Raw genomic sequence first — 15226 nt, 5'->3', positions numbered from 1 at the left:
GAAGGCTTCCTGCAGCATCTGGTGTGCCACTGTGCGAAACAGGATGCTGGACTAGATGGGCCTTGGATGCTGGACTAGATGGCCCCCAGCACTCCTCGCGTGGCCCCAGTGCACTGGCCCCAGTGCACCAGCCTCATGTACATGGCATTTGTGCATGCATAGTAGCCATCTGTGTGATCAACAACCATGCTGATCACACAAATGGCCACTATGCAAGTGTGGAGGCCATGAGCATGCCATTGTCACACCAGCACCACGCAAGGGGTGCTGGAGGGCGTGGAAGATGCCAGAAGCTGCAGCAAGTAGTGGATGAGCTCTCCTCACTTTTAAAGGTGCTGCAGCTGGGTTTCAAATCTATGCATGCATCTTGATTCATGAACATCCCTAATGTCAAGCTATTCCTCCCATATGGTCTTCTCTAGACACGTCTATTTCAGAAGGAATATGGGTGCTGATGTTGTCATTTGTTGTGCTGATGTTTATGCTCTTTTATCTGCTTGTTTTATTTATTATTTCTTGTTTACACAGTTATTATTATTATTATTGCACTGTTGTTGTTGTTGTTGTTGTTGTTGTTATTAGATTTCTATACCGCCCTTCCAAAAATGGCTCAGGGTGGTTTACACAGAGAAATAATAAATAAATAAAATGGATCCCTGTCCCCAAAGGGCTCACAATCTAAAAAGAAACATAAGACAAGACACCAGCAACAGTCACTGGAAGTACTATGCTGGGGGTGCATAGGGTCAGTTACTCTCCCCCTGCTAAATAAAGAGAATCACCACATAGGTGCCTCTTTGCCAGGTTAGCAAGGGTTATTTTAATGTAATGTTTGCTGACTTCATTGTTACAGTATGCATTTTACTTTGATTTTGTTAAGCACCTTGAGCCTTGAAAGGGCAGGATAACTTTATTTAAAAACAAATATTAGGCCAGCCCTCTGCAACTCTCCATAAGCAGCAATTATAAATAGGTCTGTGATTTGGTGGGTAGAGGGAAGTAGTTTTTCAGTCATGCTGTCATTGTGTCATCATGGGCATTGCTACGTGGCAATATTATATAGGGTAGGCTTGTATAGGCTTGCTAGATCAAGAAAGCAGGGCTACCCAAGACAATGAATATTTATACACCGCTTTTCAACAAAAGTACCCAAAGCAGTTTACATAGATATAAACAAACAAACAAAACATGGCCCTATAAATAAATAAATAAAAATACTGAACTGGAAAATCCCCTCTGACATAAAGAGTTCAGATATTGACAAGAAGATTGTCAACACTGCTCTCCTAGTACAACTGTAAATTATTCCTAGTATGAGATCAAGGTGAGGTGGGGGAAATAAAAGCTTTTCATAACGGAGAAAAATCAGTTGTTCCAATTATGTTTTTTATTCCTGAAGAGCTTACCCTCAACTACAGAATCCCTAAAAACAGCAAGTTTGTTTTGATGCAGAGAAATTCAGGATCAGGGAAGAAGGTGCCTTAGAGCAGCAGTCATATGGTACAGTGGACAGGCAGACACAAAAACCTACCTTACCTTCCATTTGCATACATAAATTACTCTAGATCCAAGCCACTGACAATATGGTGTAATCTAAAACACCACAAACTAACACAAAATCACATATTATTCAATCTGACTGAAATCAATGAAACTATGATTGGATGGCAGATCATGTTTCAAGTATTACAACCAAAAAATACTCTGAACATCAGTTGTTTTAGGAACAGTGTGTGTATCAAGGTAATTTTAAAACATCAATCAAACCTTAGGTGTGAGGTCAGATCGCTCTTGAAGCTTGTATGTTTTGGAGAACAGCAGTCTGATTATCCATAGGATTAGAATCCCTTCCAAAATAAGATGGTATGTTGGAGCCTAGAAATCAAACAAAAAATATTGAAGCTACATTAATAATTTCTCTAAGAAAAGATGACAATATTATCTAAGCTATTTCTGCTATGCTTTAGCTCAACTTGCAGTATGACTATGATGAAACAATAATGTCTGAACGAAAAGCTTAATGAGAGATACCAAAAGCATAGGCGGGGAAGAGAAAAGGCAAGAAAAATTAAAGAACAGAGACTGCATAAATCATCATTAAGGTATTCTCATGCCCAGTCTTAAGAAAACACAAGCACTTCCAAATCAGATTGCAGATGATGATGATGATGATGATGAGGAGGAGGAGGAGGAGGAGGAGGAGGAGGAGGAGGAGGAGGAGGATTATTAACATTTATATTCCACTCTTCCTCCAAGGAGCCCAGAGTACATAGTTGTGTTTCTCCTCACAAGATCTTGTTTCAAGTACTACAACAATCATTGCAAAGTAAGATATAAAAAGGGAACACATAAGCCTAATCAAACTAAAGAAGCTAAAATGCACAAACTACTCAAATGCTATAATGGGAAACTTTAATGCAAATAATAAGTACCTAAATGCCTTTATTATAGTTGTCCACGGATCTCACACAGTTCAGAACACAACCCTTAACCTGCTCCTGTGTACCTGAATGCCTTCCTTTCCCATCGAGACAGTGTGTTCTTTACTGTACTTATAATCACAATACTCTCAACAGCGCAATATTAGGGTCAGAACTGCAGAAATACACAAACTCACAAGACCAGTAGTGTTCATGGAACTCAGGCAAAATTGTCTTAACTAGAATTAGGTCAACATGTAGTACTGAAAAGAAGTGTGTACATCTGCTTCTGAAGTACAGATTAAATTTCCTTCTCAAACAGAAAACTCCTGGTTATGTTGAACATTATTAAGGTTATAATTACAGACCACAAATTCATATTTGTGGAACCACTTTCCAGTTAATCACTCACCCAGGGCTAAAATAATATCTTCGCACCAAACTGCTGTAATACAAGCATGTGTATGTTGGCACTATTTTGAATTGGTTTGTGAGAGTAGTCTAAGAACCCTCTACAATCTGAATGACAAGATGTCGTCTAGTACAGCCTGAAAACTCTAGCAGAACCCTCTGGTAATCTGAACTCTCATTTTAAAAGCAAGCATTAAAAGCCTAAATTAGCAGGATTCTATCCCCAATGGCCAGGGAGTGTTGCAGGTCGTATAGACACAAGGCTGCCTTGTGCCAGGTCAGGCCATTCTACCTCAGTGTTGTCTGCTTTAATTGGTAGTGGTCCTCAGGGTCTCCCACGGGGTCTAGGACTGAACATGGACATTCAGGTCTCCTACTATTACAGTTACCACATTTCCATACACTGTGAACTATGGAAACTAAGTTAGAACCCCCAAGATATACAACAGAGTTCTAGGAGAAATTAGTCCCCATTTGCAGGACTTGTGGTTGTTTCAATACAGGATTCTAGAAAGACATCCTAGTTTAGCAACAATGAAGACTAGCAGCCAAACCACAGACACATTTACTTCAGAGTCAATCCTACTAAGTCAGATGGGACTTTACAGGCTGAACATATACACGTTTATTCAGAAGCAATTCCCAATGAATTAGAAGGCACTTATGCACAAAGGTGTGTGAATAGGATAACTGCCTTGATTCTGAAGTATTTTTCGGTATGTTAATGTCTAGAAAGTATGTTTAGGATTGTAGTTTTAAAGACATTATAAGTGCATCACATCAAAATCACTTAGCAGAGTCCCAGAAAAGAGTGGGTGCAAGACAACATCCTAAAGCTAATCTGAAGGGAAATGACTCCAACAGCAGCACTCACAGTGTGCAAGCATCACTGTGTACAACTTTAAACATAACGTAGAATTTATTTGTTTGCCGCATTTATATACCACCCTATATAAAATCTCAGGGCAGTTCACAATCTAATCAAACCAAAACCTAATAAATCATATAAACAGATTAAAATAACCAGAAATAAAACTTTAAAACACCATAAACTAAAAGCCAGATAGAACAGGTATGATTTCAAAAGTCATTTAAAAACCACCAGAGATGTGTTGTTAAAAACAATCAGAGAAATGCAGCCTTAAAGTGCTCTCATCAAAGGCTCATGGGGTCAGACAACTTTTGATTTGGCATGTATACACATATAAGTGTAACACCCTAAAGTTCAGTCTAACATAGATCAGGCCTTGACAAATTTTCTTCAAATCTAGGAGCCAACCCCAAAATTTAGAAGGCAGACAACAGACACTTTAAAAAATTACTGGACTTAGCAAAAGACATTGTGAAAGAAGAAAGTAAATGGACTTCTCTTTCTCCCCTTTACAGGTAACATATTTAGAACAGGGCTGCCTGGGAAAAGTAGATTTAATAAATAAATATTTCATTAAATAATTCTACCTCTGCATATCCTAGTCGAGGCATCACAGCTCCCCATTGCCTGGGATATGTCAAGTCCTGGCATAGGTGAGCCAAGAACGGACACATCATTTCCCCGCTTCATCTTGGGAAGTTAGGGCTACCCTATCCACAAGTGTGTGTGCGTGCGTGCACACACACACACACGTACATATGAATCAGAGATGTATGCATTTTAAAAAACTTTCTTTAGGTATATCTTTTTCATAAAGTCCTTACTGCGCTTAAGTTCCCAGGTTTGTGGAACAAATCCTAGTACAACAAAGCCTAAGCATGCATAACTGAGACAACACCCTTCCTTTCCTCTGCTGTCTTCTTTCTGTCATCATCTAGAATGTGAGGCTGTCAGGGCAGCATCTGCCCCCTCTTTCTTTATAAAGCACTGTACATATAGTGCTTTACAAGGTGGGGACGGACACACTGCAAGGGTTAAACATCTGCTCTTAGAATCATTCAAGATTCAATTGCAAAAAGAAAAAAGAAAAAAGCAGTATATTCGAGGCATGCTGCTGCTGGTGGTGATGGTGTGAGTGAAATATACTTTATGATAACCAGGAGCGAGTTTCCCTTTCTCTCCCTGTACAAGCAGCTCACCCTTACAGGTGTCCCACTGCCTTCCAGCTCCCCAGAGGCTCAGCCTCTCTCCCCCATAGTAGTAAGGGGAAGGGACTTACTCGTGCTCCCGCTTCCTCCCCGGGCTTCCCAGGGCTCTTCCCCGCCTCTCTCCGGAGGAAAGGGATGCTACGTCCAAGCATCGCGCTTGGCTGGGCGGACGCGGCCTTTGCCCCGGCCACTCACCTCGTAGAAGGCCTGGACCATCTCCACCAGCACCCACTGCTGCCCCATGCCCTCTGCCGCCGCCATCGCCTCAAGCTGCTTCCGGGTTTCGATGCACGTCGACGTCCTGCATTCTCCCGATGAATGGGAAGGAAGGAACGCGGCGGCGGCGGCGGCGGGCAGGCAGATCGCGCGAGAACCCGGCCCGCCTCTCTCCTCCGCGCATCGTCGAGGTGGTCCTGATTAGCGAGTCTTGAGCAGTGTGCAGTCCCGGGGCAGGTTTCTTCAGGAGTAAATCTCACTATGTTCAGTGGGGCTTCCTAGTACCGAGGCGCTGGCTTGTCTGATGCACTCACTTGGGAGGATAAACCCCATCGAACACAGAGGGGCCTGCTTCGGATTAAACGGGGTAGGCTTGCGCTGGTACCACCCTAAGCACCGCGCTTACTTAGGCGTGATCCGCATTAAATTAAATTGATAGGTTCAGCAAAAGATTGACGCTTTATGGGTGCGTGCATGCGTACCTGGGAGTGATTTTTCATTGAAATCAGTGGGTCTGCATTCTGAGGATGTTTGCAACTCGGCATACAGGATGCCTCAAAGGAGCAAAAGTTATGATTAGTTACGGTCCCCTTGGCAAAAACAGACAACCTGAAGGGGTGGTGACCAGAGACAGTGAGCTTTCCCAGGAAGTTTTTCACACGGGGCTTTTAAATCCCTTTTACATGCATCTCCTCCGAAATGAAGGGGGTGCATTCACATCTCGGCCAGATTTACCCCAAAGTCCCTGCGAGTTATCAGGGAGCAGTTCACCTTGGCAAAACACAATCTGGGTTTTTCACAGTGCGTTAGTGTACTTCGATTTATATCTGGGGTAAAAAAATCTACTTTTTTGTTGGGTTTTGGGGGCAATCTCAAACTCTCAGTAAATGTGAGCCAGCCTGGTGCAGTGGTTAGAGTGCTGGACTAGGACCAGGGAGACCAGAGTTCAAATCCCCATTCAGCCAGATACTTGCTGGGTGACTCTGTGCCAGTCACTTTTCTCTCAGCCTAACCTACTTCACAGGGTTGTTTGTGAGGAAAACTTAGGTATGTAGTACACCGCTCTGGGCTCTTTGGAGCGGGATATAAATGTAAAATAATAATAATAATAAATGTGTGATAAAGCCTGCTTCCTGGGAAAGCTCCGGATAACAGGCTTTACCATGGGTTTTCTGCCATGCTTCACTGCGAGTTTGAATCTCCCCCCAAAAAACAAAGCAAAAAGTGGATTTTTTAAAACCCCGGATATAAATCAGGCTACACCCAATTTGTGTGTGAAGTGCTCCCGTACAGCGGGGTGGGGTGGGGGGTAAATTTGGCCAATATGTGAATGCACACCTCCATTTTGGAGGAGATGTGAACTAAAAACCAGGTGTGAAAGCTTCAAGCTAGACCTTGAGGTCTCTTTGCCTTGTAATAGCACCTTAGCAGCACCCTAGTGCAGAACCTGTTGGAGATCCAGCTCCAGATGCCATCAACCTTTTGCACCAGCAGCCCTAATGACCACTAGGGCATGGGGAGTAGAGCTAGATAGGGACTTCTTCTCTTTCCTGTTTATCTCTGCCTCTGTGACCCCTCTATGGATAGAACGAAAGTGAATTCTTCCTTCTTCTTCCAGAATACTTCTAGCCCTCTCTCTGAACACCATGCTTCTATAGGTTTCTCTCTGACCACCATGTAGCCAGTGGTTAGATATAGGTCTTTCCTATCATCATGGACTTCTGAATAAAGTAGATTAGTTTAATCTTAACCTGAATCTGCCTTGTACTGCGTCAGACCATTGGTTCTTCTTGCTCAGTAGTGTCTACTCTGACTGGCAGCACACCTCTTTAGGGTCTTTCAAACAAAGGTTGTTCCCTACCTAGCCTCCCTGCAAATGCTGCCAGGGCAGGGAGTGAACCTGTAACCTCAAGAACATAAGAATAGCCCTGCTGGATCAAGCCCAAGGCCCATTTAATCCACCTTCCGCATACAAGCATGCAGATGCTCTTCCACTGGGGAAAAGGGAGGTTTTAAAACAATTTCCCATGATCCATTTTGTAAAATCTTATTTTGAGGCACGTATAAGATCAGATCACAAAATCATGCCTTTTGGGTGAGAGGAAGGAACTGTTTAATTTTCAACTTTGCAGTCTGCAACTCTTTGCAAACAGTGAAATTAGGTGGGTGATTTATTCCACTGCAAGTTTATAAAAGTCTCAACTTCCCCCTGTCCAGAAAAATGTATGCCCTCTTCAAATGTTATGGTTGATGCTCTAAAATCTGGTTCCCTCATTCACTCATTCTTCCACTCCACTCCATTCACACTTCTAGGAAGACCACAAGCAGGAGATGAAGCTATACCTTTAAGATCTGAAATAAGATCTTGCTGAAATCAGAGCCTTCCTTCCCATCATTTAAGAAGGCAGTTAAGACAAATTTCTTCATGCAGGATTTCAATTAGACTTACAGTTTATAACATTGTGTAAAAGTTTAAATCATTAAGTTTTAACATTTTAATTTTGTTTTAATTTGTACTGTAAACCACACAGAGACATAAGTTTTGGGCGATATATAAATATGTTAAATAAATAAATAAAATTTCAGGCTTAGCCGAGGCTTCTTCCACCCTTGCCCCCTGAGATTCCTTTAACCTGAATCAACAGAAATGCCAAATTCATGGCAACACACATTGTTAAATTAAAAAATTAAAGTACCTAGCACAGCACATCACAAAGGACTCCAACAACTTGCAACAATTTGAAATCTTACAGAAATTATCTCATCATGTATCTCAAACAAACTACATAGATTAGAACTCAACCTATTGATTGATATTAGATCTCAAATTATACCTACAAAAGCCAAAACATTCATGATTGGACAGTGCTGGTAATAGAAATAAGAAACACGGGTGAATTGTATCAAAAACCTCAAGGTTCAGACCAGGGGCGTAACTACTATTAGGCAAGGGGAGGTGGCTACTATTAGGCAAAGGCTGCCTGGGGCCCCCCATGCCTCGAGGGGCCCCCCAGAGAAAAATCACATGATTACATATTGTGAAGTGTGTGTGTGTGTTTGTATCAGTGAGGGGCCCATTTTAAAATTTTGTCTCTGGGCCCACTCCAGCCTTGTTACGCCCCTGGTTCAGACAATACTTCTAAAGGAAGGCTCTTCCTTTAAGGAGCCCAGAGCGATTTACAGGGTTATGGTTATTCTCAAAACAACCGTTAGGCTGTCTCTCAGGCAGCTTAAGAGATAAGTGACTGGCACAGTCACTCAGTTAATTTTATGGCTGAATAGGGATTTGAACTCTTGTCTGCCCAGTCCTAGTCCAACACTTTAATTCAGGGCTGCACAACTTCAGCTTTCCAATAGATGTTGGACTAGAACATCTGCAGGAAGCTTTACACAGGCTTCTACCCTGAATCAATTTTAGAGGAGAGTTTGTGCGCTCACACACCAGACAAACTTACCTCGAAGTCCCTTCGAGTTTCTTGGACCCACTCCACACACAAATCGGGCTTTGTGTTGTGAATTCTAGCTTATCTTGATGTATTTCCGGATTTTTAAAATGCTGGTTTGTTTGTTTATTTGTTTATTTATTTATTATCTATTTATTATTTATTTATTAGATTTATATACCACCCTTCCAAAAATGGTTCAGGGCGGTTCACAACATAAGCTACTTTTTTTGAAAAAATAGGGAGAGGCACTGATGTAGAATAATTAGCATAATAAGAGGGATGTTCTCTTTAGAAATGCAGATATCCCTCTTTAGGAAGCTCTCACTCTCCCTCCCCCACACCCCATTGGCTAGAAGGAAAATATGGAGCATGCCATGTGAACTTGTTTCAAAACTAAACATGAGAGCAGAGGGGAGGGGATGCTTCCCTCAATGCTGCAAGTGTAGTTCGAAGTGGCTTTGCTCAACATTTGCCACTTTTGCCCGAAACATGAAGCCATGTGCATTTGCCCGAAACATGAAGCCATGTGCAAATAACTCCCAGGAGAGCTACAACTCCCATCATCCCTTTACATTTAGATTGTGAGCCCTTTGTGGACAGGGTGCCATTTTATTTATTTATTTATATCTATGTAAACTACTTTGAGAACTTTGGTTGAAGAACGGTATATAAATATTTGTAGTAGTAGTAGCAGTAGTAGTATTGGCCACTGTGGCTAGGGTTGATGGAAGTTGTAGTCAGAGGTGATCTTACCCCCAGACTATGGCCTCCAAGGTTGGAGGGGGGCTCCAAATGGCCAGGGGGAACTCCTGCCACCACCCCGCACCCGCCAGTGCCCTGCCGCGCTGAACTTCCGGTCCCCCCCCCACTCCCAATTTCAACCGGCAAGTGTGCAGCCGAGGAATGGCGGCCAGGGGGTGAGCTGAGCAGGTTTCTCCCCTGCGGTGGCAGCAGCAGACCATGCGACTGTCAATCTGTTTTAACTGTGCAGGAGCGCTGGGGCATCTCCCATTTTTCAGCCACTGGGTAGGACCAACAGGCCCAGCAGTCACTCCATCTGCCACCACAGGTGTGGGGAGGCCTGCTTGGCTCACACCTCAGCCGCCACCCCTCGGCCATGCATATGGTGGCTGAAATTATGGCGGGGGGAATCGGAGGTTCGACACAGCGGGTAGGTTTCAAGGGGCCTCATGGCGGGAGCAGTCTGGGTGCCAAAATTACTTAGGTGCGCCACTGGTTGTCGTCCAAAAACAGCTGGAGGGACAAAGTAGTGCAGCATGTGAAGAAAAAAATGAGCAAATGAAGAGAGTGAGTAAATTAATATCCTTTAATGTGAAATAAAAGGAATAAAGTGAATAAAGGCAGCCATTTGTAGAGCAGTTGTAGATTTTTCTTAAGGAGATCTTCCTATATTTGACTTAGAGATGGAGGAAAAGGAGAAACTGATGTAAGCTTTGCTATTGAAAATGGTCTAACAGTGGTAAGAGCTTAAAAAGGATTAATAATGTAGGATCCTTCATATTAAAAGTCGAAACATTTATGTTAGAATAGCTACCTGTCATGTTTTTACACATGGGATGATGCAATATGGAAGTCTTTTTCACATTTTAAATTTTTATTGGCTTTTACAATAGCTTACAATTAAGTAAATATTGACTTCCCGCTTACTTATCTGCGCTGTTCACGTTAACTATACATATAAACCATTGCTATAATAATTCAAAACATAGATACTCCACATTACTACTTGATTTTACCCAACCCAACCTGCTGTTGTTACTATATTTCAAATGCTGCTGAAAAGTCCATATTAGAAAACAGTTCTTTAAGTAAAGTAAAAATGGTTCCCAATCTTCTTTGAAAGATTCCAAATTTTCATCCCTTATAAGTGCTGTAAGCTTTGCCATCTCAGCATATTCCAAAATTTTTATCAACCAGTCTTTTTTTGAGGGCATTTTAGTGTCTTTCCATTTCTGTGCATATACTATCCTAGCCACTGTGGTTGCATACATAAAAAATGTTAAATTTCTTCTGGAAAACTCTCCTTGGGTTATTCCCAGCAGGAACGATTCTGGCCTCTTAGGAAATGTCATTTAAAAATTTTTCTTCAACTCATTATACAGTATATCATATCCCAAAAAGCCTTTGCCTTCCCGCATGACCACCACATATGGAAAAAAGTTCCTTCACATTGTCCACATTTCTATACATCATCTATATATTTAATTCTCTTAGCAGGTATGCGTGTCCTCCTGGATTTGGCGGCGGAACTCTCGCGAGAGTTCTTCGCATTGGGCGAGAGTTCGGGGGTGGGTGAAATGGCGGCGGGCTGCAAAATAGCCTGAGGAGGCAGCCTTGGCTAGCCAGCTGTGGTGGGACGGTCTGGCCTGGCCGTGCCGGGTGAGGAGGAGGAGGAGGCAGCGAAGCCTGGCCTGTCTGCAGGGGGCGGGTGGTGGGATGGCAGGCCTGGCTGTCCCGGGTAAGGGGGAGGTGGGGGCAGCGGCAAAGTCTGGCCTGTCCACCGGGGGCATGTGGTGGGATGGCAGGCTTGGTCGTCCCGGGTAAGGGGGAGGCGGGGCAGTGGCAAAGTCCAGCCTGTCCATCGGGGGCGGGTGGTGGTGGCAGGACGGCAGGCCTGGCTGTCCTGGGTAAGGAGGAGGAGGCGACAGCAAAGCCTGGCCTGGCCTCCAGGGGCGGGAGGCAGCGGCGGGATGGCATGGCCAGGCCATCCCGGTTAAGGGAGAGGTGGTGGTGGCTGCAAAGCCCAGGAAGCAGCGGAGAGACTGGAAAGGGGGTGAATGAGTGGGAAAGAGAGTGGGGCTAGAGGGAGGGGGCAGGAGGGAGGGGAGAAGAGCCATCCCCAAATAGAACACAGATTCTCTGTGTGGGTCGGCTAGTCTTATAAAAATTTTCTTTTAAAGTATAACATGCAGTAAACTTTAAATCAGTTTTCCATAATTTCTCCCAAGCATTATGACCCACATCTTGAGCCCATTTTATCATAGTCGTTTTAACCACTTCATCTCTTGTCTCTTCCAAAAGCAACAACTTATACATCTTAGAGACGAATCTTTCGTCAATTTTACACAACTCCTTCTTGAATCTCTACATTTGATCCACAAATCCAACTTTACGATCCTTTTTATAAATTTCATTTACTGTAGCTGATGATACTGAAACCAATTACTAACCAAATTTTGTACTTCATTTAATTTTTTTTAATTTACAGCCCTTCTCTTGAAAACATAACAAATTCCTTTAGGTACCCCATTCAGATTGCATATTTGTCTCTTTACGTGCCAAAGCCTCAACTGGGGATACTTATAATGGTGTTTTATACTCCAACCATTTTTTATATTTTGCCCACACTCCCATAAGACGCCTTCTTACATAGTGATTAAGAAAGTCTTTATGCACTTTGCTTTTATCATACCACAGATATGAGTGCCAGCCAAACCTTCTATCAAATCCTTCCAAATCAAGTATTCTGGGATTTCTTAATGATGCAATATGGAAGTCAGTCAAACCCTTTGATAATGCAAATCCAATTACATACTAAATTCAAAACAAGTTACCTTGTCCGATGCATATTTAGATCTGTGGGCAAATAGATTTGAATTACCAGGGTCCAATGGCTAAAAGAAGGGAAATTTTAGCATAGTTTGTCCACTTGCTAAACATCTACAGCTGGCCTGACTCACCCCTCTTCCTGGCACTAATAGGTGTCCTATGGGAGACCCTAAATATGAAAGTAGATTGTGAGCCCTTCAGGATAGGGATCTATCTTCATATGGATGTCCCCAACACACACACACACACACCACTCTTCCTCCAAGGAGCTCAGAGCGGTGTGCATGGTTATGTGTATCCTCACAGCAGTCCTGTGAGGTAGGTTAGTTTGGGAGAGAAGTGATTGGTCCAGAAGGTGATGCCATTGTAAGCATGAAAGCAGGGGTGTAGCTATAATTGAGCGGATGGGTTCAAAGAACCTGGGCCCCCATCTCTGCCCCTTCCTATTTCCTTCATTATCTCCTTTACTCTGTAGGGCCACCAGGGCGAGCGGTGAACACCGACCCCTAGCTACAGCCCTGCATGGAAGGATGCTCTGTGGGAGTAACCTGCCAACTATAAGGAAAGAGTAGCCACTTCTCAAGTTCTACAGCTCCCGATCATCCTGGTGATATCCAGGGAAGACAAGGAAAGGTGATGGCTCATGCAGTTAATCATTTCCATAATGACTAACACACTAGACTTAACCCTGTAATGTAGCGTTAAGAAAGCAAGTCATATTTACCCTAACAACTTAGCACAGTTGAGTTCAGTTGTTTTTTTCTCCTAAAAAGCATATATAGTAATTTTCAGTTAATTGAGTAAACATGCTCAGACTCTTTTTTTTTTTTGTTAGTATAATTAAGCTCAATTTAAATCAAAGCAATTTGATTATTCAGCTGACCTTCCTCATAACCACAGGCTATTCCTAATTTTCTTTCTGAATGTTTCAAGGGACGGGATGCTTGGGCAGGAACACCCCCCTGAAATCTAGTGTGGCTGGTTCTCCAGCATTTTGAAGGAATGGCTTTTTCTCATGCAATAGAAAAATTGCATGTACAATATTTCCTGAGAGAAAAATGAGTGATAAATTACCTGTGTAACAACTCTCAGGCAGCCATTTATGAAATGTTGTACGTTTAGTCACTTGAAATAACACCAGATGGGAAACCAAGTGTGTGGGAGAGGGGGCTGAGATAATAACACATTTCAGCTGGTGTCCAAGGGCAAAATAAGCCATAAAACAAGACGGCTGTTTTGAAGCATCAGCACAACCACACCCATCCCTGGCTTGCCCTGAAGAAACTGTATGCCTTGTAAGCAACCATCTGGATAAGTAAGGTTGTTGTTAATGTATGTACTGTACTGTGTGCATGTATATTCAGGTCTTCCACATTCTTAACTTAAATAAGTCAATTGGTTCTTTCTTCTGCGGGGGGAAATAAACATGAACAAGTCAGTCAGGAATTTGTACCATGAATCTTTCACTACAACCACAAGCATAACATTAGATTAGATAAAAATGAGACCATTATAAAGCAACCATATCACTTTTCCAGAGAAGATTGTGCTAATCAGTACTTCCAAAATAATGGAAGAACAAGTCCTAGAAAATAGAAATTTACCATATTTTAAAATATTACAGCTGTATCCTTGCACAACATGGATGCCAGTGTGCAGTCTCAAGCGTTTCCATAATGCATATACTTTCTAATTTTCAGAGATACCGTTTATTTTAAAAATTCAATTCCAGAAGGGTCAGGGGTGGATTAAGCTCTTTGCTGCCCGTAGGCAGCTAAAGATCTGCTGCCCCAGTAGCAAGGGAAGAAGGAGGGGGGACTTCAAATCAAATATTTTAATGTTTAAAACTACTGCCACACAGGAGCATGGCAGCAAGAGCACCCTCACACTTGCCGGCCTGCCATCCCAAATTATGATGGTGGTGGGTTGGGGCCAGGGGCATAACTACTATTAGGCAAGGGGAGGTGGCTGCCTGGGCGCCCCCACACCTCGAGGGGCTCCCTAGAGGCAAGTCACATGACTATATATTGTGAAGTGTCTGTGTGTGTATCAGCAAGTGGCCCACTTTAAAATTTTGTCTCCGGGCCCACTCCAGCCTTGTTACCCCCCTCGTTGAGGCAAGACAAATTTGTGGGTGTGCGTGCCAAGAGAGCTGCGATATGCCTCCTAACCCAAGCCTGCCCACCTCTCAAATGACGGCAATTGCCTGACTTTGGGCTTTTCTGCACACACATGTTTGCACAGAAAGGCCACAAACTGGGTGATTTGCAGTCATTTGATTGCAGTCATTTGGGTGACTGCAGTCATTTGGGATTGCAGCCATGTGGGCGGGCTTGGTGGAGAGAGCGGCAATACCCCTCCTAACCCAAGCCCGCCAATCTCCCAAATGACTGCAACCACCCGACCGGGCCTTTCTGTGCACACGTGCGTATACAGAAAAGCCCCAAGTCGGATGATTGCAGTCATTTGGGAGGTGGGTGGGTTTGGTTTAGGGGTATTACCACTCTCTTGGCACCTCCCGCCCTAAATTTGTCTTGCTCCAACTTGCTGCCATCATAATTTGGGAGGCAAGCTGGCGGGTGTGAGGGAGCTCTTGCCGCCATGCTCCTCCTGCATGGCGGCAGTTTTAAACATTAAGAAGAAGAAAAATGTCAATGAACAAAATTTGCCACTGGGGGAATTTTGCTGCCAAAGGCAGTTGCCTCTACTTCCTCTCCGTTAATCCGCTAGTGAGAAGGGTGATGCTCAAAACCCTACCAAATCATCCTTGGTATCCTTAAAATCCATTTAAGTAAATCGATTTGCCAACTGGAAAAATGCTAACTAGTCAATCCTCCCAGGTTGCATAGGTTCATAGGGGCATTGCCATGTTTACAAATCCATGTAAATCAGGTCAGAAGGCAATCAGGAATTCCTTCTACTTATTCATAAAGGTGATGGCAGAACATCTCAAGTCTGACAGGCACAAAGAACTTTGCATAGTGCTCCCACAGCATTATAGAAAGCAATCAATGGATTGTGTGACTCTCCAGTCTTGAGAAATACAGGAGCCATTCTGAGTAAAACCTGAGCAATGACACCCAG

General features: G+C 43.3%; 1 protein-coding gene across 2 annotated transcripts in view; it reads right to left on the bottom strand.

Moving 5' to 3' along the window:
* The window catches only part of SPTLC1 (serine palmitoyltransferase long chain base subunit 1), a 55004-nt gene extending 49696 nt beyond the window's left edge, over window positions 1-5308 (bottom strand). Inside the window, exons 1-2 of one of the 2 annotated variants that reach the window (XM_053298649.1) lie at window positions 5106-5308; window positions 1768-1875 (exon numbers count right to left, since the gene is read on the bottom strand). In XM_053298649.1, coding sequence (XP_053154624.1) covers window positions 1768-1875; window positions 5106-5171 — 174 coding nt within the window. In that variant the 5' untranslated portion in view covers window positions 5172-5308. Of the gene's footprint in view, window positions 1-1767; window positions 1876-4981 lie in introns of both variants that reach the window. The other variant, XM_053298647.1, reaches the window with a different exon arrangement.
* Window positions 5309-15226: the final 9918 nt, after the last annotated feature.

The sequence above is a fragment of the Hemicordylus capensis genome, chromosome 2 (genome assembly GCF_027244095.1).
Source record: "Hemicordylus capensis ecotype Gifberg chromosome 2, rHemCap1.1.pri, whole genome shotgun sequence".
In the NCBI taxonomy this organism is placed as follows: domain Eukaryota; kingdom Metazoa; phylum Chordata; class Lepidosauria; order Squamata; family Cordylidae; genus Hemicordylus; species Hemicordylus capensis.
Note: the sequence above shows the minus strand (reverse complement) of the source record. Positions and strands in the feature narration are given on the sequence as shown.